Source organism: Topomyia yanbarensis, chromosome 3 (assembly GCF_030247195.1).
Source record: "Topomyia yanbarensis strain Yona2022 chromosome 3, ASM3024719v1, whole genome shotgun sequence".
NCBI classification, from domain to species: Eukaryota; Metazoa; Arthropoda; class Insecta; order Diptera; family Culicidae; genus Topomyia; species Topomyia yanbarensis.
The window spans coordinates 414799959-414824294 of record NC_080672.1 but is presented as its reverse complement, the minus strand read 5'-3'; the positions used below and the strand labels follow the sequence as shown (position 1 = coordinate 414824294).

General features: G+C 39.5%; 1 protein-coding gene across 3 annotated transcripts in view; it reads right to left on the bottom strand.

The window, feature by feature from the left end:
• Positions 1–23805, bottom strand: part of LOC131692785 (activated Cdc42 kinase-like) — a 102850-nt gene extending 79045 nt beyond the window's left edge. Inside the window, exon 1 of one of the 3 annotated variants that reach the window (XM_058980051.1) lies at positions 23218–23805. In XM_058980051.1, coding sequence (XP_058836034.1) covers positions 23218–23221 — 4 coding nt within the window. In that variant the 5' untranslated portion in view covers positions 23222–23805. The remainder of the gene's footprint in view (positions 1–23217) is intronic. The other 2 variants (XM_058980050.1, XM_058980052.1) reach the window with 2 other exon arrangements.
• Between the last annotated feature and the right edge of the window lie 531 nt (positions 23806–24336).

Genomic DNA, 24336 nt, shown 5'->3' with positions numbered 1-24336 from the left:
TGTTTTAATTTTTAAAAGATCGCGAGTGTAAGTATGTGTGGAGACTGCAATTGCATGTTCGTATTTGTGAACAGGTTTGTGTTATCGCGATGGCCGCGAGCGTTTGTAAACGTACGTGGAAGAAATTACGAGATTGTATGTTTAGAATGCGAGAGAATATGCAATTTATTGTGTTAGTGAGTTAGTATAAATCTGATTATGGAGTAATAAAAGGAAAATAAGTGAAGATAGACTTAGAACACAAATACAGATTGTTTTTAGCATTTAGAGTAAATTTATCTATAAAGCGGGAAATATAGAGATTTTCCATACTATTTAGTAAAAAAAAAATATATTAGCTACAGAGAGAAATAGATATTACACGCATCTAAACTACTTTTAGGTGTTTGATGATGTGGTTCGCGTGGATTGGATGTCTTCAAAAACTACGTGTTTCAGTTTATCGTGTTGGGCTAGTTGAGCATTAACTAGTGACTAAACAGTGTGTTAAGAATGAGGTTCCATCCATAAGAGATTGTCGTCCCTATTTCTGAAAACAGCGAATCCAATTCGTTATAGACGAATCTTACTCGCCGTCTTCACGATCTAGAGCGACAACTCGAGCGAGATAAGAGATAAAAACACCCACCGTCAGTCTGATCATCTCTTATAGATGACGGACTGTCATTTGATTCGAATCTAATCAATCGATCACTATGCCCAAGATCAAATGAGTCTTCGACCAGCTGAACCAATATGTCCCTCCATTTGAAAATAGAAACATCCATATCAGTTATCGGCTAAAAACGCTCTATCTAATGTTTATTAGTCATGAGATTCAGAGATCAAAGAACCAGCACTCGTTCGGATCTTCAATTCTTATCCACCACCCAAAAGTACGCGCCCTTAGCCCCACCATCGAAATTTTTTTTTGCAGAGTTGTCCTACAGGAGCTGTAGAGCTAGGTTCTCGGAAGGGCTTCCCGTCAGAATCACATGCTACAATTTGCAGAGGAGACAGGCAATGTCGCCCACTAAAACACTGCTTTAGGTCAATTGTAGCGGGCCGAGGATTCTGTATGTGATATTCATTGTAGGGTTCAGGTATGTGCGGGCGTAGGGACTCGCGATCGCGTGTATCATCGCGAAGGGCTCGAGCATTTGTACGTTAACGTGTTCGATCGTGTGTGCGTTTGTATGTCGCGTGTTCTAACGTGTATGTGACTTCGCGTGAATAAATTCGATTTTATAACCCTGTGGCCATTCACATATTCGCGTGTGTTCTTGGATGGCCGTCATTCTGATATTTATTTTTCGGTGTACGGATCACATTCTGACAGGGAGTGAGTTACTCCGTATCACTAGAGTTCCCGATCATGTCGCCATGGAACGTGTTGTCCAGTGGATATGAGAGCTTTCTTTTTAATTGATCCAATTGAAAGCATGGACCTAGACTTTTGGAATCGATGATAGAGACTTCCGGACGTGATCGATTCATGATCGCGCGAATGCGGGGGACCGTAGGTTCACGCTTGAGACCGCGTTTGAATGTTTATAAGTGCTGAGACGTTCATATTATCACCGGGATGTTATCATGTCTTCGAGAATGCGGGTGTCGGCTGCGTGGATGATCGCGAACGGCTCAAGCATTTGTATGTTTGATTGTCGCGTGTATGTGACTTCGAGTGCATAAATTAGATTTTTATGTCACCATGGAACTTGTAGTTTAGTGGATATGAGCGTCATCTTTTTGATTGGTCTACCTGAAGGCATTGGACTTATGCTACTAGGACCTCGAGGGTGTGGTTGTACGTGGACGATCGCGAAAGACTCGAGCGTTTGTATGTTGACGTTTTTGTCGCGTGTGCTAGTGTGTATGTAACTTCGCGTGGATACATTATTTTTATAAGCATGTAGCCATTCGTATGTTTGCGTGTTATTCAATGATCGCGCGTGGACGTCTTGTCCAGTTTTTTTTTCTATTGGTCCAACTGAAGGCATGAGTTTGGGCTGCTAGGATCAAGGGTAGAGACTTGCGGACGTGACCGATTCATGATTACGCGAGCGGTGGGTTGATGGTTGCGACCGCGTTGGTAAATTTTAAGTTACAAATGTTGACTTAATTATCGGGGTGTTTGAATGTTGGCGAGATCGCGGGCGTTCGCAGTTTTGACCAGGTTTGTGTTATCTTGAAGGCCACGTTTGTACGTTTGGAATAAGAGATTGTGAGTGTATATGAGATAATAAGCAATTTGTGTTAGTGAGTGTTAGCATCGATCTAATTTGAAATATAGCAATAAAAGAAGGTTGCCTCCAGAGAGAATTGGGTCCTAAACACACATTTTATATTATTTGACCATGGCAGTGGATAATAAAGGTCGCCAAGTTATGTACTAAAATTGATCACAATGTAGCTTAACTAAAAAGAAAATAATCGTATCCCAAGTTTATGTGATATAATCACTGGTATTACAATCAGATTTTACCACCGAAATTTTTTCGTCAAATATTTTGTAAATTAAGATATGAATGTAATTTTATAATATAAAGCTTTAATTGATGTAGCGTTTCTCTACATATCGCTAATTTAACTTTCAACTTCGATCGCGTTTTTCTTAATTGTAATTTTTGGAACATGCGCGTAGAATACTAGTGAACCACCAACGCTCTGTGTCTAGTTAAATAAAGAATAAATTCTACATCGCACTTTTAAGGAGATTAACTATTAAAATTCGTTGACAGATTACATTGTCATTCATAATGAGTCTATCTGCAAAATTTCAGATCGATCCTATGCTTGGAAGTCGGATTAGACAACTGTCGGACGGTTCGTTTAAATACAATTTTTTGCACTGATAGGGCAGTAGGTTTGATTTATCTGCAAATTAACAACTTGATCTATTTCTCTGGTTGCTTCTAATTATGTAGGATGAAAAAATACAGATAAAAAAAATTCCCGATTTTATCAACTTCCTCGTTTAATCAACCAAAATTTTTCGGTTGGTTGTTAAAAACGGGTCATTACTGTATACATATGTGTAATGAAATATTCAATAATCAGTGCCGGTGGGTAATGTGAGTAGTAAAGGTAGTACTATCCACTTGAAAATAATCGAGTTGGTAATTACCCACTCGAAACTTTGGAACAAACCTAACATTTGAATTTTGCCACGCATGTGTCTCAGGTGCACGTTTGAAATTTTCGAGGTATGATCAAGATTCCATTTGCACAAACGCGTCGCAAGTGATTTATGTCAATGTAATGCAAGCGTATGTAGAGGTAGATGGGATAAAATACAACCCTAAGAAAATATAATCATAACTTAGCTATAGACCATCAATTGGGAGAATTTAATTAATGATATCATTTAACCAACATGTTACTCCGAAATCAGAATCGCTTCGCAAAATATTCAGGAACATGAAAAATACAAAATTTTTCAAAATCATTATAAATTGCTCTTTGAAAAATGGGCAGGGCAAAACGCACCTGTGCAGGGGTAAAATGCACCACAACAACGAAGCACAATACATCATAACAAATATCGAAATAGCTGATTTTAATGCAGAATGTAGCAAAAATTGCAGCATTCAAACTAACAGCCTATGTGTATTCTACTTCACTTCGGTTATGTCTCTGACATTACCTACCCATCTTTTGTGAGTAGATTCTGCCAAAATCAAAAGTTATAGCTCTTTAAAAACGTTGTTGTTTATAAACAACATGGACATGAAAGGGTTAATGTGCGCAATTTATACCATAATACGAATGAAACTGATTTTAAACAAGAATGTTTAGCTTATTTTAGTCAGGTGAAATTTATCGGTTGTTCGCCAAGACATTAGCGCAAGCTGAGTTTCCGCATGCCAAGCATTCGTTATGCATCTTTTATATGAATGAAGATTTCTTCAAGTATAAACAATAGAATAAAATGTTGATCGAATGTTATCAGCTTGCAAAGTAATTCTACAACATCAAAAATTTCAAACATTTGTGCTATTATGGCCCGAGGTCGTCAACGCCCAAAGGGATTTCTTTACAATTATACTTCAATATCATAATTTATGCCTAATGTACATTATGCCTAACGTCTTTATGCCTAATGTCCATTAAGCCTAACGTACATATGCCAAACGTCCGTGTGCCTTACGTATTTATGCCTAATGGGGTACACCCGTTTTTTCGTGTTTTGGAATAGCGACAGCGAGCGCAAAAAGGATACCGTGATAAACTGATTCGCTCATTCTCCGGCGGTTTTATTTATCCGGAGAAGTTGCGAGAGTGCCAATAACTTTTCGTGTGAAAATGTGAGTTTTTATTGTCGCAGTAGCAAATGCCTGTTGAAAACTAAATCGGCCCACCCCTGAGTCGTTAATTGGTCCCACCAGGTGTATTTGCTTCAATTTTGAATCAAATCGGACAAGTCTAGCCACCAGACCAACGTTTTCGAATGTTGTATGTGATTTTTCGAAAATTTACATGGTGAAAGCGCACTTAGTTTTTTTTGCACCGCTAGGTGGTACTGTATGCTTGGTTAATGACGCCGTAAGAGGAATTTGTGGACATTACAAGCCCTTTCATATGATGTTGTAATTTTAATGATTAATTTCCCTAAAAGTGAGCTATATTTACCGACTTTCTAACAAGTGCATATATTGAAATTATGTCTTCGGAAATGTTATAAAGCAAGCTTTTGCCAACTACTTTACTGAAGACACAAAGTCTTTATCTTTAATATCTTCAACCTTATTATTGTGCTGGTTGTTTGTGGATCCATTCCTTTTTTGAAAAATAAAGTGTTTCAAATGGTTGTTAACGTGGAAACGGCTAAGTTTACATTAATAGTGCTTTGGTTGAAAAGCCCCCGGACCACGTCGAGGTACACTTTCATGCCTAGGGGGATACTTAGAATCACATTCTGTAATAAAATTACAGTTTTGTATGTTAATTAGTATGAGATTTAAAAACATGTATAAAGTATCATTAGCATTTTTTTATTTATAAGTTTTCCATCATGCAATCACATTCAAAATATTTCCTTTTTCTTTGAGTTTTCTGACAAAATTTTTATTGGAAATATGAGTTTTTTCTGCTATTTAAATATTTAACATAAATTTTTGTCTTTGTGAAAAATGGTACTTTTTTAATTGTACAAATTTTTCGTGCAGAATTACTCACTTTCTGTAACTCGTTCACAGATAGTTTTGTTGTATAAAATACGGTAATCGAACTTTTTTTTCGCAGATGCTGCATGTAGAACTTTTACGCTCTTTTGAAAAATTGCTCCAGAGTCAAAATAATGTTATTGACTGTGGAAAATGTTTAGTCTTGCACGCCGATGAAACGTGTAAAGTTTCATCGGAATCTAAGATGGTCGGTCACGATTTCAAAGATTTTCGGACGAATCTTTGCGCAGTTGCTCAAGTTGTATCTCCGTGTTTTTGGAGCTAGCGTCAATCCGGCGCTAATTTAATCCTGTCACTAAGTTGATGTCGGATTCTAATGAACGCAAATTCTTTAACTAATTCAGTGATTTACTGATTATAGGAATTTTCTCCCTAAATCTTGGAAAAAGGTAACCCATCTCTCTGATTAAAACTATTATTCCAAACACCTTTTCCAATAATGAACGGAAAATTTCCCCTTTTCAAACGAGGTTTTGCACAAGCGCTCATGATCCAGTTTCTTCGTGACCACAGTTCACCATTCCGGCCATGACCACCCGCCAGGTACGTGTAGTCCAGACAACAGAACCCCCGATGTTGCACCATCGGTGGCTTTTTATCGAAATTAATCTCTTCCATTGATTGAGCGGCACGAACTCGTTGTGGTCGCATTCCACGGCTGGTTTGGCGGAATATGGACCACACGATGGTTTATGTAGCATCGATTCGACTGCAGATAACGAGCCGGGAATTCACGAAACAGAAATAACCTACATTAATATATGAGTCGGTCAGTCCGGGCTTTGTGTTCTCTGCTTTCTTTTCTGGCCGATTATTATTTTGACATTTTTCCAAACCATCTAGGAATTGAGTTGGAAAGAGCACACACGTGACCGGTATACCAATTGAGAGGATTACCACTTGTCACATGCATGGACATCGTGACTCTGGTCTAATATTGGTTGGCAGTTGGGTGTGCCAGTGAAAAGGAAAATTAGACCAACCGGTGAATGTCTTCCGCTTCTTTCTCTGTGTCCTTCTCTATTTGGTGCATTTTTTCTCCTATTTCAGCATTTCGTGATGAAATGACAAGCTACGGGATTATATATTAAAGCATTCCTCGTCGAAGACGCCGAAGGATATCGTCATCCTGTTTGATGTTTTTCTGAAGAGCCGTAGTATACCTTCCTTTGACCTGATTCCTAGCTCATCTGCAGAACGATAAAATGTGAATGATAAATGTTAGAAACGCGACTAGTGCGAAGAAAACCACCATTCCTGTGTAATGATAGTCATCTTCAACTTAAATTGATATACATATGCAAAATTCCAACCGGCATTCTGTGTTCACCGAACCGTGCACCGTCACCATCACAAACAGCCTCCAGGAAGGCATGCTGCATCCATGCAGGCATGCATGTAAGCCCAAGATGCAACTCCTAGGCGCTGCATTTTCTGTTCTGGCATCTTGCCCACAGCAACAGTGAGAAGTGATGACATTACACATTCTTTCAGTTGCTTTCTCGGATGTTCAAGGACGACACTGATGCCGGCGGCTGGATAGGACACCATCAAGGTCCCGCATGGCACACAGGTTCGGTCACAGAGTAAATGTTAGTCTAACTAAACGTACTCCAACCATCCACCCAAGTGCAGTGCGGTGAATGCAGGCGTGTTACATGGTATCCAATGAAACAGCTTTACACAGATTGCTTTCAATTTCTACTTTGATTGAAATCCTAAAATAAAGCTCACCTAATCCCCCTAGCAGGGAATGTGAAAATTACTGACCCAAATCATTGAAGGGTCGATGCATCGATTCGAGTCTGAATACCTTGACCAGATTGTTGTGTTTTCCTTCATCGAACCGCGTCTCACTGCAACATCATGGGGGAAAAACGAGGCCAAAACAGTGAACTGGTTTTCCCTTCAGTAGATGAATCTGATTCTACTCGGCATGAAGGGCCGTGCACTGGACCAACAGGAAACGTCCAAAACGATGACGCTCGGTCGCATGTGGATGTGGTTGGATTGACTTGCCTGTGTGCAAGCAAGTGGTAGAGGAAAGTTGATTCGCGTGAATGAATTGAATTGCGCTACCAACCAACCAACCGACCAACGAACCATCCACATCAATCTGCCGCCGGTGCACAGGCTGCCAGCTTTGAAAATATTCATATCCATTCCGCTAACCGTGTGCTATTCTGGACCAATTTCATTTTGATAGGTTTGAAAATTTTTAAATGTTTTTCTTTGCAGAGATCCAAAATTCATAAATAATAATTTTTCCCGTTTTTAGAAACGTGTAACCTGAAAACTACCCTACTTTCACGAAAAGGTCAGCATAACACACGGGCGACGATATTTATGTGCGTCGTTACCCTACGGAAACGGCATGTACATATAGTTAGTTGCTGGATGGTGTGTAATTCAATCAAAACTCTTCGCAAACGACCATCGAGCAGCCGGCGGCGACCTTTCGGGCGTCACAAAGCTACTGTGCGAGCAATCAATGGCGTCAGTGCGAGAACTGTCGACGGAGTAAAAGTAGGAAGAAAAATTGATTAAAACAAACAGACATCTGCAGGCAAGATCGCTCGTGGGTGATGGAACCGCATTCAACAAATGGGAAGGTTGATTAATACAATCAGACTTTTTTAAGCATATATGGAACGAAAAATTCGATTTTTTTTTTTTGCATTTAAGAATAGCTAATCTGCCGCTCTACGCATAATTGTCCCATGTATATAGGGAATCCCATAGGACATGAGACAATTAAGCTTATAACGGCAGTAATGTTCTTATAAGGGTTACAGTCTAATATGGTTTGTTGTGTACCTGATTCGATTATCTTTCAAGTGAATACTTTTTTTTCGGAGATATGACCTTCTTTGAAACATGAGCTGTCCCTTTGTGTTTCATTTGCACTTGCTAAGTTCCTGAGCTAATTGCATACTGATTGCTCAGAAAATTCTTGATCAATTTCCTCAAACTTGATTGCAAATGAAAGGTACAATACTTTCACTAACTGCTATTGAATTTCATTCCGTTCTGGCTCTCGGTTACGGTTAGTTAGTACGGTCACATAGCAATGTCCCATATAAACCGATAATTTCATAACCCCCAAAAAGTTAAAAACCAATTAGAATGGACATTAAATAACATAGATTTGTAAGTCTAAGTCTTTTTTGGGCACATTGCCACCCTAGGCGATTCCGGAAGCACCGGAAAAAATGGCCATGTTTTTCGAAAATAAACAATTCCATATTGATTTCTTCCTCAAAGTAAAGTCCATTTTCACAAACTTAGTCTCAAATAAAAGGTGTAACAGACTCCCGTAAAACTTCGTACGGATCGATTATAGTATTCCGGAATAGGGCATTGAAATTTTTTTTTTGAGTTCTCAAAGGTACTCAAAAAAAAAAATTGTGACAAAAGTCAGCTCAGATACCAAATCTCACATCATTTGGACAATTCAAACTCCCGCCCACTTCGATTGAAATTTTTGAAATCGGTGCTATGGGAAAATATTGAGGAAAAATATATACTAAATGCTAAAACTGTTGAAGTAGTAATCAGAAAACTACAAATTATACCTCTTTTTAAAGGAAATAATTACAGTATTTGAATGGAGATATTTCCGTTTCTAGCAAAATACGGAAAAGTGGGGTACCGGGTCATTTCGGACCCAAAATCCCCTATTTTTAATAATTATTCTGCTCTGTTCTGCAAATCATATATATTTTGCAGTCTTTCTAATGTGAAAAATTCTCAGAAATCAAACGGAACCTTTTTGATCTTTGTCCGAATACCAGAAGTTGGGGTTATAGGGCCTTTTATCATTCATATTAAATTTTATCATTTTCTCGTGCATATATCTCTATTATTCTTCACTCAATTTTAATAAATTGTACCTTGTTGAACGTGGAAAATCCTTAGGAACAAAATAAAAATAGATTCGTTACCGGTAAAATTCAGAAACATCAAATTATCTGACATATAGTCTCGATTTCACATTTTTATCATAAAATCGCACATCGTCGCTGTTGTGCTATCTTATGACAAGCGCCATTTTGCACATTTCGAGAAAAACGTTTTTTACAGTTTGAGATTGAATATCTTGAAACTTATAAATGGTATAAACAATTCAAAGAAAACAAATGATGTTTCTATCTATTCTGCATTAATCTCTCAAATATTACGAAAATCGGTTAACTACATTGCGAGTTTTCTTTAAAAAGTCGGTCACACACGTGTCATAGGCGTGTATTGATGACAAAATTTGTATGGCGTGTCATAATCGTGCATGGAAAATTTTCCATAGAAAAAAATCATCGATTATTAACTTTTATTCATATCTTTGGCTTCATTTGGTCTATAAACAATAGGTGAGATGCATTTTGAAGGAAATGAGTCAGGCAATCTAGAAAAAATAGTTATTTTTGGTTACAGTGTTGCCAAATATGCTATATTTCCAGTTTAAAATTTAAATTGCATTTTTCTCACAGTTCGTGCATTTTTGTTTCGAAAATGATTATGCCATTGTGTTTATCAGATAGTTTTACATATAAAAACATCTCATACATAAAGATAATTTGAGCGAATCCCCAGACACGGTCATTTGAATCAAAAAATTGAAAATTTCGCAGCACGTTTCTCGCTATATCTCAGTAACCAATCAGAATATCAAAATTCTGTAAACGCCACTTTGTAGAGATTTCTTGGACAAGTAATGTGGCGTATCTAACTCAGTTTACCCCAAAATGGCGTTTGTCATAAGATAGCACAACAGCGACGACATATTAACTCCATTTAACAACAAAATTCTTATTTAATTTACCACCTTTAGTGTAAATGACGCTTGGGTACCACATGAGAAAAGTTTTCATCCTGGAAAAATATGGGAAATTGAGGTATTAAGAAATTTAATGAAAAAAATGTGATTTGTAGAGTTAATGTCCAAAAATTTGATGCTCCTGAATTTTATCGCTAAGGAATCTATTATTGTTGTATTCCTAAGAATTTTCCACATTCAACAAGGTACATTTTATGAAAATTTATTGAAGAATAATAGAGATATATGCACGAGAAAATGATAAAATTTAATATGTATGACAAAAGGTCCTATAACCCCAACTTCTCGTATTCGAGCAAAGGTCAAAAAGGTTGCGCTCGATTTCTGAGATTTTTTTACATTAGAAAAAAATTGTTTTGCACATGTATGATTTGCAGCACGGTGCAGAAAAACTATTAAAAATAGGGGATTTTGGAGCCAAAATGACCCATTACTCCACTTTTCCGTATTTTTTTTAGAAACAGAAATATCTCTATTCAAATACTAAGGTTATTTACTTTAAAAAGAGGTATAAATTGTAATTTTCTAATTACTACTTCAAAAGTTATAGCATTTAATATATTTTCCCCCATATTTTCCCATAGCACCAATTTCAAAAATTTCAAGCGAAGTGGGCGGGAGTCTAGAATTGTCCAAATGATGTGCAATTTGGCATCTGAGCTCACTTCGAAATGTGTCACAATATGAGAATGAATTTAAAATTTTTTTTTGCAATGTCCTATTCCGGAAATTATGGACTAAATTACACCCAGATTTTTTTTACGCGGAGGATACGTACCGCGTAAAAAACCGCGTAAAAAACCGCGTTGATTGGAAAATCCGAGTAATAAAACCGCGTCCTTTGAATGCAAAAGACTTAGTAGATTTTCGGAAAGATAGAAGAGACGGGTCTGGACTCCTTATAGCCCGCACCTCAACAATATGGGTATTTTTGGAATCGTCTTGACGAGTAGGTTAATTAATTTTTGGCGCCATTGTGAAATCTAAGATGGCGACTTTCAGCTTAGCGACAGTCTCTACAACTCAATCAATATGAGTATTTTCGGAATGGTTTTGACGAGTAGGAGACATTGTCGATGTTTGACATCATTTTGAAATCATTCTAGATGGCGACTTCCGGTTCACCGAAATTCCCGCATGTAAAATCTGGGCGATCATTTAAAACATCCTCGAATAAAAGATCTAATCATGAACCAGCGAAATGCAAAATATTTTCATGTGCTCATCCAGAAGAGTGCAGTGAGAATAGAAGTGAAAGAAAAAAGAGACGTATGTGTTGTGAGTTGGGGGTTTGAATTGATTCAAATTAAACACGTTGCTAAAATTCAAGTATGTTCAACTGTTTAATTAAAACTATTTGTACTACGACTTCAATACCCATATTTATTATATTCGCTAAACCGGAAATCGCCTTCTTAAATTTCAAAATGGCGTCAAAAATAAATTTTCGGAACCTACTCGTTAAGATCATTCCGAAAATACCCATATTGACTAGGTTATAGCGAATGTGGCCTACCCGGAAGTCGCCATCTTGGAATTCAAAACGGCGTCAAACATCGACCTTTCTCTCCTACTCCTACCATTCCGACAATACCCATATTGATTGGGTTATAGCGAATTTTGCTAAAGCGGAAATCGCCATCTTGAATGTCAAAATAGAGTCAAAATTCAATTTCTGGCATCTGCTCTTCAATGCCATTCCAAAAATACCCACATGTTGAGGTGCGGCTCATAAGGAGTCTTCCAGACCCGTCTCTTCCATCTTTCCGAAAATCTTCAAAGTCTTTTGGACTTAGAATTTTTTTTGCATAAACCCTGTTGATTGCGAAATCGCGCAAAAGAAACTGCCGAAATTCTTCTTTGCAATTCTTTGCATTTAAAAGGACTTAGAATTTTTTTTTTCAGAAAAAAGTCTAAGAATTTGCATTCAAAAGGACTTAGAATATTTTTGCTAAAACCGCGTTCATTGGAAAATCTGCGTGAAAAAAATTTGTGTAAAAAACCTCGTAAAAAAACCTGAGTGTACTCGGTCACATATGAAATTCTTATTCAAAAATTCGTCCTTTCGAAGCTAAATGCCTTTAAGATGCGTGTAACGTCCAGATATGGTATAATCTCGAAATAAGTATTCAAAAATCAACTTGTTGGAACTGGATTTCCCTCTTTTTGCCTTTCTCATATAGAAATGTTATGCAATCACTCTGAAAATCGACTACTTAACTGAGATTCTTAAGGCCAAATCCGAATACTATTTAAACAAGCAAACTGGAAGACGGTCAAGCAGCAGTTTATGCAGCGAATGTTCTCCCGGATTTCTACCCGTAACAGTAAGTAGCGCGCAAAAACTTCGGATATTCGGGAAAATAATTTTTATATCTTACATAACGTTTGCATTAAACAGGGAGACAAACCGTACCGATTTTTCATGCGAATATACTGTCACCTGGCGAATCGCCAGTAAATATAAGGATGTTAGAAGGAAAAATTGAAAACTATCAATTCGTTTACGTAGCTGCGGCAAAAGCAGTGAAGCAACTACGTCGATGGTTTATAATTACCGCTGACCCCCGCCATCACCATGATGCACTTTGTGACAGCCGGATACAGTCGAGATCCTGACGCTCCTGATGAAGCAATAAAAAACGTAAGAACATGGAACGCAAGCCGGGTTCCGGACGTCAGACGATTTTGGTGTGACCAGAAGCGCAAATTCCTTCTGCGCCTTTGACCTGGAGGTCGCCACGAGGAAACTGAAGTAGAGACCAATCGCATCGGAAGTATAAACAGTCACAGAAAAGCAGAGGCCGAAGGTGCTCATCAAGGATATCTTCCATACGAAGCACACTGACTTACCCGATCATCGACGGCAATAACTGTCAGAGGATCGGCTATTTCACGTTCCCCAGGAAGGAGGTGAGCAGGGTACAGTACATCTTCTAAAGTCCTCAAAGAAGTTGCCCTTGAGACCGACAATCAATGAGAAGGGGATACCAAGCCCGTCTTCTTTTCTTCCTAACTTGCGGTCAATGGGGAGATATATAGCACGTGCAAGTGCTTACTAGAAGTTGAGTCTATCATTAAGAAACACCACCCGAAGGACGATGTCGTGTTCAGACTGGATCTGACTTTGGACCACGAAGCCATCGCTGGAGAAAGCGTTCGAAGATCCCAGTTGGAATCGCATTTTTTCATGCTGTGCTCACCGGGAATGGTAAATTAATCGTATCTTGATTTATCCAATCCGATCTCCCCGAATGAATCGAATCGAATTCACGAATTGAACGTCGGTAAAAAGTGACCAACAAAGAATTACCCACTATGCTATCATATACGCCAGTTCTGCATCCATTCCGTGAGCCAGCTGTCACAAATACTCAGACGAACACATACACAGATAGACATACGGCTACCACATAACAATTGTACACTGGTACTAAAACAATTATTACAACACAACCACTAATAGGTTTCTACCCATACACTACCCATCGCATAGTTGTCCCGTTTTCTATGGGATTTCCTATCTGTATGGGACTGATATACGATCAGAGGCAGTACCCCACTTTTAATTAGACTGCGCACGATGACTAAGTCGACCGATTAATCGACATACAATGGCCCCCACTGCGATTCGTGCCCACAAGCACTGCTATTTAGCTGTTTGCAACAATGTTTGCAAACACAGCCCACAGAAAAAGGCAACCCATGTCGACTCACCAGTCCGGTCACCGTTAGTTCGGGCTGGTGCAGAGTATGAAAAACACGAAACATTAGGCGTATAAGCCCTATCGATCTCCTCGATGCACCACTATCGAAGCGTAATGCAATAACCATTTTAAAACAATTGTCTGTCAGAGGTTCTTTAACACTGATGCACACAAATATGCTTGATGATGTTCGCAATACCGTCAAACCCATCAACCTAGGGGAGGGAACTTTACGCTATGGCGCTCATGATTCTACTTTTTTTTTGGAATCCGAGATACTTGCTCCCTATGCGACACTGAAACTCTATCACAAATTTAAGTCAAAAAGGTCAACATTAACTTATTTTTAAGCCGGTTTGAATGCTTTAATAAAAAAAAATCATTTAAATATATGGAGAAGAACAACGATTTCAGTTTTTTTGCCGCTAAGTAGCGCTTAAGATTTTTATATGAAATTTTACGCCCAATAATTAATGTAAAATTGTCTGAGTTGATCCAAAAAAGTTATCAGCATTTTATTAAAGGAATATTAACAGTTAATCCATTGGTTAAGATAAATTGCCACAAAATGGCTGAGAGGTATCGTAATCAAACGATTTATGGCACCCTCTTGTTGGATGTGTGGGACTTTGTGCCACTATCGTTCAGACATCACTTCCATTAAATGCAATTTTTTTAGAACTCAGATCATCTTTTTTTTTCGAGAGTTGTCCTACTGGAGCTGTAGAGCTAGGTTCTCGGAAGGGCTCCCCGTCAGAATCACATACTACAATTTGCAGACGAGACAGGCAATGTCGCCCAAAAAAACACTGCATTAGGCCAATTGTAGCGGGCCGTGATTCTGAATGTGATATTCATTGTACGGTTCAGGTATGTGCGGGCGTAGGGACTCGCGATCGCGTGTATCATCGCGAAGGGCTCGAACATTTGTCCGTTAACGTGCTCGATCGCGTGTGCGTTTGTATGTCGCGTGTGCTAACGTGTATGAACTTCGCGTGTATAAATTCTATTTCATAACCGTGTGCCTTTCGCATATTCGCGTGTGTTCTAGAATGATCGCGCGCGGACCGTGAGTCTGATACTTAATTTTTGATTTTTGGTGTACGGTTCAGATTCCAGAAGAAAGTGGGTTCTTACATATCATTAGAATTCCTATTCATGTCGCCGTAGAACGCGTGTTCTAGTGGATATGAGCTTTATTTATTTATTTTTTTTTTATTTTTTTTATTGGTCCAACTGAATGTATGGACCTAAATTGCTAGAATGAAGGCTAAAGATTTCCGGACGTGACCGATTCATGATCGCGCGCGTTTGCGGGTTCGCGTTTGAGACCGCGTTTGTAACGTCGTAAGTACTAAAACGTTCACACAATTGCCGGAGTGTTATCAAGTTTACGCGATCGCGGGCATAGGTGTGCGTAGATGATCGCGAAGGGCTTAAGTGTTCGTATGTTGACGTGTTTGTCGCGTGTATGTGACTTCGCGTGTATAAATTCGATTTTGAAACCCTGCGGCCATTCATATATTCGCGGACCGTCATTCTGATCTTTAGCTTTCAGTGTACGGATCACATTCTGACAGGGAGAGAGTTACCCCATATCACTAGAGTTTCCGGTCATGTCGCCATGGAACGTTTTGTCTAGTGGATATGGGAGTTATTTTTCAATTTTATTATTTTTTTTTATTAATTAACAAGGACCTAGATTGTTTGTACCGAGGATAGAGACTTCCGGACGATCCCGATTTATGATGGTGCGAGCGCGGGAGTTTGTAGGTTAACGCTTGAGATCGTGTTGGTAAGTTTACGAGTGCTGAGATTTTCACCTTATCACCGGGGTGTAATCATGTTTGCGAGTTCGTAGGTTGCTTGGAAAATCGCGAGGGGCTCTAAGGTTTGTGCGCTGACGTGATTTTGTAACGTGTGTTCTTGAATAGTCGCGCGAACCGTGAGTCTGATATTAAATTTTCGATGCGCGGTTAGAATTGTGGCAGAGAGTGGGATCGTTTATATCGATAGGGTTCCCGGTCATGTCGCCATGAGACGTGTTGTCTAATAGGTATGGGCGTATTTTCTTAATTGGTCCAGCTGAAGGCATGGACCTAGGCTTCTAGAAACAAGAACAGACTTCCAGACGAGATCGATTCGCAATCGCGTGCGCGAGGGCATTTTTGTAGGTTCCCGCTGAGACCGCGTTTGAGAATGTGTGAGTGTTAAGACGTTCACTATCACCATCTTTGTTGACCCAGCTGAAGGCGGGTGTAGCATGGCAGTATAGGACTAGAAAAGAAGAAATAAAAGACAATATATGAGAGACGTAATAGATTAGATAGGTACAAGATACAGCTGAAGTTATGATCATCACATGAAAGACATACATTAGTACTTCAAACACTACTAATACTTGAATAGCCAATCACCACACATAGCACATCCTTTCTCAATTATCTATTTGTTATTGGTTGATTGTTGGTTATGAGCTGGTAAATAGAGGAAAGGTATAGAACAGATAAAAGGCTCATATCAGCCCTCCCGGCCTCCTCGACACATTACTATCGAGGCGTATTGTAATCAACATCTTGAAGCAGGCTTCTTATATAAATCAAATCCTCAGTAGTCATAATATTTGGTGGATTATTAACATGAGAACTAATTAACCTCTAGTAGTAGAACTTGGTGCAAATAAAAACTAAAAAGAGCGAAGGTCCTTATATTTAGATAACTCTATTGAATCTATTGTGGCTTGATGATGTTTACAATACCGTCAATCCCATCAACCTGCGAGAGGGTTTTTTAGAACTCAGATCATCTTGCGCGCATAATACTACCTTGTAGCAGAGTTTCTAACCATACTTTCTCTTCCTATATCTTGATCATTTTTCCCACGCAAACTTCAACCGGTTCAATTGTTGATCAATTTAGTGCAAATTTTAGTGTCTCAGAATGATATCAGGAATATAGTGGCTGATGCAGTGGGTAATTTTTTAGGTCATCCCCATTTTTTGGTTAGTGCCCAGGGGCCCCCAGATGTCTTAAGACGACTTTGGATCAGTCTCTACGAATCTGATTCAGTACGTTTCATTCTGCTTACGTAATATCGACGCTGGTGCTCAGATCAACACGGTTTATACCGATTTAAAATCAGCATTTGACAAAGTCGATCACGCAATGCTTCTGGAACGGTGGAAGCTAATAGGAGCGCCTTTTGATCTAATTGGTTGGCTCGATTCGTATCTGAGAGATCACCAACTTGTAGTAAAAATTGGATATGTGTTCTCCGTCCCTTTTTCGAACAACTCGGCTGATCCTCAAGGAAGTAATTTGGGCACATTCTTATTCACACTTTTTATCAATGATCTAGTTACAGTATCACCATTTTAATTTTTATTTGCTGCTTTTCTTTTGCATTTTGACTTTTCGTTGACTTTATTGTGTGAGTTTTTGTTATATTTTTTCTATTCATTATTAAATTTTTGCATTTCGCATGCATTTGAAAAGATATGGGGTTTTTATGTCAATTTGAGAAGAGTTCATGTTTCAGTCAGGGCCGTAGCGGGGTCTTACGGGGCCCTTCCTTGGCGAAGTCTCCAATTTTCGCCCCATTAATCTTTACTTTGGCTTTCTTTAGTGTGGACTTATCCTTATTTATTGTCTAAATTATCCTCATTTAGTTTATAATGCAGATATCCTGAAAAGACCCAGCTGATGGTAAAATGAATGTCGAATAAGTTTCGTCATCAAAGGCTCCGATTTAAAATCATACACATTGAACCCGGTTGAATCGTATCTGATCGTCCTTCGACTCAAAGATAATCGCTAATATTTGAAAGATTTCGAAAAAACTGACTCAGAAATATTCTGCCGTGACTGATATCTCGAAAGTTTGCTCAGATTAGCTCAAAATTGCGATACCCTGTCTAAAGCAACCGTAGAACGCTACTGGCGACAATTATTTTATAAAGGACTACCGCGTCTATATGCCCGCTCACAAAGTTGAGATCGACGGCATAGTCTCCGGTTGGAGCTTTAACGGGCGGATCTAACACAGTTTTAATAATCCATTGTTCTAGTAAGCGAAGATTTTAAGTGGCGATAGCACTGGTCGGGACTAAATTGTGTCCGTCAGATTCGCATCGGGTGACCTTTGGCTGGTCTGCCTGTTCAGCTGTTTAAAGCACGCGTCAAGCTTTGCATGAAGATGACTCTTGAATGGAAACTGTTGGAAAGAGTGCCTGTTGTAGGGAGAGTCCACAATATATAAATAATTCTAATCAAACAGATCCTGATCTTAAAAATTTGAGATCAAACAAGGAGTTTCTAGTATTTCCAGAAACATTGAAAATCCCATTTCAAACAGAAATTCAGCTTAGCGCAGGACTGGTTGTGCCCAGGTTGGCTACCAGGAACATTGATATTTCAGAACTCCTCCCGGCACCGAAGATACCTCAATTTACACGTTACGACATGGGGTTGTCTTCTCGAAGATAAGTAATCTAGCTCCTTCACCATCATTGCTACAGTTTCAAGGAGGTGGCCTGCTTACTGCGCATTACCACCTATCTCCTCTTTGCAAACTATGAAAAATAGCAATAAAGTTTGGAATAATTTTTGTCATCATCCAATTTTTAATCGACTTTATATTTAAGAATAGATCCTTTATTCTAAATGAATCTGAATGGCGCTGACACGGCCATAGCGTGGTCTTCTGACGCCTTTGGTGCAGTCTCAGTTAGGTGCCCTTTTCAGTTCGGCTGTCGAACAATAATTTAGTTATCTATGGATTTTTTCGTTAAGTGTTCAGAATTCGACACTAACTATGAGTTAGGACTATACTAGCGCCGGCTATGTTCCTGGCTCTCAGTTTTTGTCGGATTCTGATGAGACGAAATCGAAATGCAAATTCCGTTTAGTTTTAGCTTTACTTAGGTTTTACTAAAATGTTCACTTATTTTATGGAGCAGATCAATATTTCCCCTTTAACGTTGGCGCCCTCAGCAGGGGCCAACCCCATCCCCATACCATTTCATTAAAACCAACTAGATTAGATGATAAATAAAATAAAGATAAAGTAGATTATATTCACCGTCGTAGACTATATCCTGACAAAGCTTGATCGTGGCAAAGCCGGGGGCTAATTGGCTTACGAAACAGACATCGGTTAGGAGTGAAATTCCGCCACCGAAAAGCTCTCAGTCGAAGTAAGGTAGTTTCACCGCAGGATAATATCCGAGAAGATCTCGAAAAAGCTGAGTGCTAAATGGCCCAAGAAAGCAAGTATCGTCGGTGTCGGGAGAAATTTCTCCGTCGGCGAACTCCTACTTGGAGTCGGGTGAGTTCACCGGGGACTATCCGAGTAGATCGTGATAAGGCTGGGAGCTGAATGACTTTCGGAAACAGGAGCTAAATGGCTCAAAGAATCAGCAGCTAAACAGTTCACTGAGACGATAGCTAAACGACGATTGATGGAGATGAAAAGCGAAAGGGAGAGTCGAGAGTTAATGGCTGAAAGGTCGAGCCATTTCATGTATCAAATGTGGCCCTGAGAAAGTTGCGGAAAACTTGTGAGCAAAAGAAAGAGGTGCGACGAAAGCACAATGAGACCCCCCCCCCCTTCCTCCACAAAGTATTACTTTGATGTTAAGGAGTGTTTTAAGTAGTGCCACCACACTACAGACCAGGTTGTTGAAGCTTTTGAACCTTACTACAAAAACACACACACAGATACAGACGTAGGCACAACTTGTCGAGCTGAGTCGATTGGTATATGGGACTTGACCCTCCGGGCCTCGGAAAAAGTTTTCAAAGTTTGAGTGAATCCTATACATTTGCTTTGTAAGAAATGTAAAAATAGATAAATGTTGGTTTGAAATAATTCCGATTTTTGTGAGGTCGCTAGCCGTGCATTGAAGAATGCCTAAAACTCTGAACTAGGCCAGTCCGTCTTCTGTCCGTCTCATCCTGTCGTGTCTGGGGCTTCCAGGTTACATGCATTCACCAGACGAGACTAGCTTATATCAGCTTAATTGAGCACTGGTTTCGTAGAATCGAGGCGATTATCGAAATGATAAAATTAAATAAATCGAAAAGTTATTGTTATTGAGTATTATTTGAAGAAGGAAACACATGTAACATGCAATGAAACTATTTGGAATCGTCTATCTGTATCTTTGTCATCAACGAAAATTACATTCCGTTAGAAGTTTTTCATGCTATGCTGACGGGGAATGGATGATTGACGTGATTCGGTAAATTAATCGTACCTTAAGTTATTTAATCCGACCTTCATAAATGAATCGAATCGAATGCACGAATTGAACAACGGTAAAAAGTGACCAACGAATCCCAAGAAGGATTACCCACTATTTTATCATACAAACCAGCTCTGCATCCATTCCCTGACCTATATGTCACAAATACTCCGACGAACACATGCACAGATAGACATACGACTAGCACATAATAATTGTACACTAGTACTAAAAACTACAATTATTACAACACAAGACAACTAATAGGGTCCAACAGTTATTTTTTTATGTGCCTGTGCACGTTGACGAGGTCGAGCGATAAATCGACACACAACGACTCCCACTGCGAGCCATGCTCACGAAGACTGCCATCAAGCTGTTGAACAATGTCTGCAAACACAGCCCACAGAAAAAGTAAATCCACGGTGACCCGCCAATCGGCCACTCTAGTGTGCACAGCTGACTGTATGGGCTGGTGCAGAGCATGAAAAACACAAAACATAAAAAGGCCCATAAGACCGCTCGGTCTCCTCGATGCCCCACTATCGAGGCGTAATGCAATAACCATTTTAAAGCAGTTGTCTGCCAGAGCTTCTTTAAAACTGATGCTCAAATATGATTGATCATGTTTGTAATACCGTCAAACCCGTCAACCTAGGGGAGGGTGGTTTGAAATAATTCCGATTTCAATTAAACTTAATTGAAAGCTCCAGGTTTTCCCAGGTCAAATTAAATTCTCCGATTTTCCAGGAACACTGTAATCTTTTGACACAGAGTAAAAAGACTTCTATAATCGGAGGATTGAAAATTATAAATTTCATTGCTACACGCCTCACCAGAATTACACCATAATAAAAAATTCATAATTGGTCATAAGATATCCAATTTCAATAAAATACCCCACACTCATAATTAAAATAAGAGTAATGATGCATATTTTCTTGCTTCAGCACACAGCGGCACAGTTGCACAAGAGAGCGCATTTGATGCACTTCTGTTGATTGAGTCTGTTGCTTCACAAAGACTCCACCATCAAAAACATTTCCCAATGGCACTGATATGAAAAAAAAACCTCCGCTGAAGTGCAACTCTTCAACTACCGACAGAATCCGCCTCGTTGCCTATTTCACCCTCGCCTCGCGACTGTCTTTACGCTGCGTTGATTTACATCAGTCAGATTTGCTGCGTTCAGGCTCATCTTGGATGCGTCGTTTTCAGTTTTCCGTTTTTCCAACTGAAACAACCGTCGATCGTTGCCGGTCGGTGGCGCGATGCACCCAGCTGTGCTGCAAGCAACGATGAACGTGAAAGTGCTAAGAATACCCTCTTTCTAGAAAGTTACTCGCGTGGAAAAAAACCTAAGCAGCACTCCCCGACACGGGAATTCACTTGTCGCGGAGTATACATTTTTATGGTGAATGGAAGGCAGTCTCCGAGGGATCGGAATGCTTTGTTGATGCTTGTATGCCAGAGTGGCTCGTCAGTGAACGGAAAAAAAACAAATCCGAGAACTAATGTTCTTTTCAGTGATCTATGCTTGGGCCTGTTGTTCGAGACACAGTCCTAAAGTTAAACGATGTACATCAGGATAAGACAAATATCCTACAAGCTACTCGCTTGTCTATTTGCTCACAGACAATTAGATCCTTAGTTTGAAAAGCACTGACTTTAAACATGGTTTCGCAGGGAAAGCACTTGCGACCTCGCTTCTGCCTATTATTCATTAACAGGCTACACCCAAAGTATCCCGAATTATTTTCTAGGATAGCGCGAATCCAGTCAAATGAATCCAAACATTAAACTTAACGCGCTTAGACTACCAAAATCAGAGTTCATTATTCGAATCAAACGCAAACGACCTCCCTTTTGTACCGGGGACAATAAAATCAAACAAATTTTGTTTAATCAAGTCTTTCTAATCTAAGCAATTCGTACGCAAAAAAGCGGCAATCAACCACGTTGAACCGAATGTCTCCGAGTTCCGCACTGACACAGGGGAACATAAAGCACTGCTTTTCCACATTCATTCCTCGGTACCCATCGAACATATCCGTAAGCCGCGGACAGCGGCGACTACAATAAATTGTGAATGTGAACGAAATGAGAGAAAACAAAAACATTTGCACGTAGAAGCAATAAATCATCAAAAGCTGCCGTTCCCAAACCGAACTTTTTTTCTGAAAGCACCGTTGTCTTCTCCTTTGCAATAGGGAGCACGGTTGTGGGTGGAGGTAAAACTTACTCTAGACTAATTCAGAACAGAATTGTCCACCGAGGTATTCACAGGGACAATCAGAAAGTAAAGCGACAAAAAGATAAACATGTGCCCGTCCAGATTCGCCGAAGCAGCACCGTCACCGCGCCGGATTCTTGTATGTTCATAAATGATTCATCGCGCGGTGCGGTGCATGGATTTTTAACTCCGATCGTTTTTTTTACGAGCGTCTCGCGCAAAGCACCAACCAGCAGACTATGTTCCGTAATAACGCCACGGTTATGTGCATTTAATTCGCATGTGTATGCTAAATTCAAATTTAACTCGAGCGATTCATTTAAAATTCCACGAAAGTATTGGACTCGTTTTGCTCGATGACACAATCTTGTGATGTGCGCCTTTTAGTAGTGGTTTATGAGAACCAACTTAAACATGTGGCTCCCGTCCCCTCAGTCAGTTATTTATGGAAGGGGTTGAGTCGATCACCACATAACATAGACCGGGACAGGCGGAATGTTGAGTAAATTTGGTTTAGCTTGGTCTCCTCGGCAGCGTTGCCAAAGTTAGTATATTCCGAGGCGAATGTTATTTTTCATTTCTTTACTCTTGCAATGCGCAGTTGGAATTTGTCCCTAATTTCAAAATGAGCCATCTTCGAATGTATGTTTGCAGTGGTCAATTCGGTGTTTTCTCTACATTGAATTGGATTCCAGATAACAGCAGTTTACCAAGATTTGATGATGTAGTGGAAAAACAAATGTCTGTTATACAATTTCTGGCAACATCTTCTAACTTGTGCCGTACCATCAAATGCCATCTATCCCAAATTATGCTGTGTGTATTCCAGCGGATGCAGGGTTTCAAAGTAGCTTCCCATCTCATCGAGATTATGTAAGGGTTCAATGACACTTGTAACAGCGATCCTTGGTTCGGAGACAGGCAAAAGATGTTTACTCTTCCCTCCTTTGATTGATTAAAAAACATAAAACGCTCCATAGGGGTAATAAAAACAAGAATCAGATTTGCTAAATCTGAATGTTATTCTACATACCCATTTTGATACGTGTCGCTCTCTACCAGATTCAGTTTGTCTCGTTCTTTTGCTCTGTCGCTGATTTTAAAGCACCGTCATCGACTCGGTCCTGGTAGTCGCCATGATCCGGAAGCTTGTCTGCCTGCAATCCTTTCGGTTCCACCTAAATTTTCAACTTTTACAACACTATTCTGCTGCCAACAGATTCGGTTTCGGCAAGATATTCAATATTTTTTTGCAGACGCCAGAGCACTTTTTCTCTTCCAGACAGCTTACACGCCCCGAAATTGTATTTTTACAACTTTTTCTTTGCAGCTTCACTTTAAAATCTCCACTTCTTTTCGCTATTTAACAAAGCACTAGCACTTTTAAAACACATTTATAGCCACGGTACAGTGAAAAGCAGGAAGAGGAAACGACAACCCGCTGTTTCGCTCAAGGTGTAACAATAAATTACTATTGATAACACAGTAATAATTATCCACAATCCGCGAAGGCACGGGAAAAAACAGCGCTTTCTACGCACGTACGCACCCGACCGACGGCGACGGATTTTCGATTCAATCTGATCTGTTCTGTTGACCTAACGTTCGGTTTTCGTAATGGATGATGCTTTGCGTTGCGATGTTCGCGATTCGATCGACGAACACCCTTTCTGACAGTTTGTTTTGATTGCGCATTCGCTGGTGTTCGTCGATTTCTGTGAAAGCAAAACCACTCCTAACACGAGTTAGCACAATGTTGGGTAAAAACTTTCATGAAGCGAAAAATCGAGCATAATCCAGCAAAGGGCCTAATCCTCAACCTAAGGCAAAATATATCATAAGGGCACGTTTTATTTTGTATAGAAGTTTCGAAGTAGAACTGGAACTGAAACATTCACATCCCCAGCAGAGCGTTTTGTTTTCTAATTGCGAACAGTTTTGTTTTAAAATTTAAAACTGTTATACGACGCCGTTCTATTTGTTGCTGATTTTAAAACACGTTCAGAACTGTGTTTTAAATATACGCAAAGTTTTAGCACAGACACTTAGACCCGATAGACTGGGAAAACATAAATTTGAATGCAGTAACGCTGAAGGTATGGCGAGACATGAATTTTAAACTGAATAGAACATCCGCTAAAACTGCTGCTGG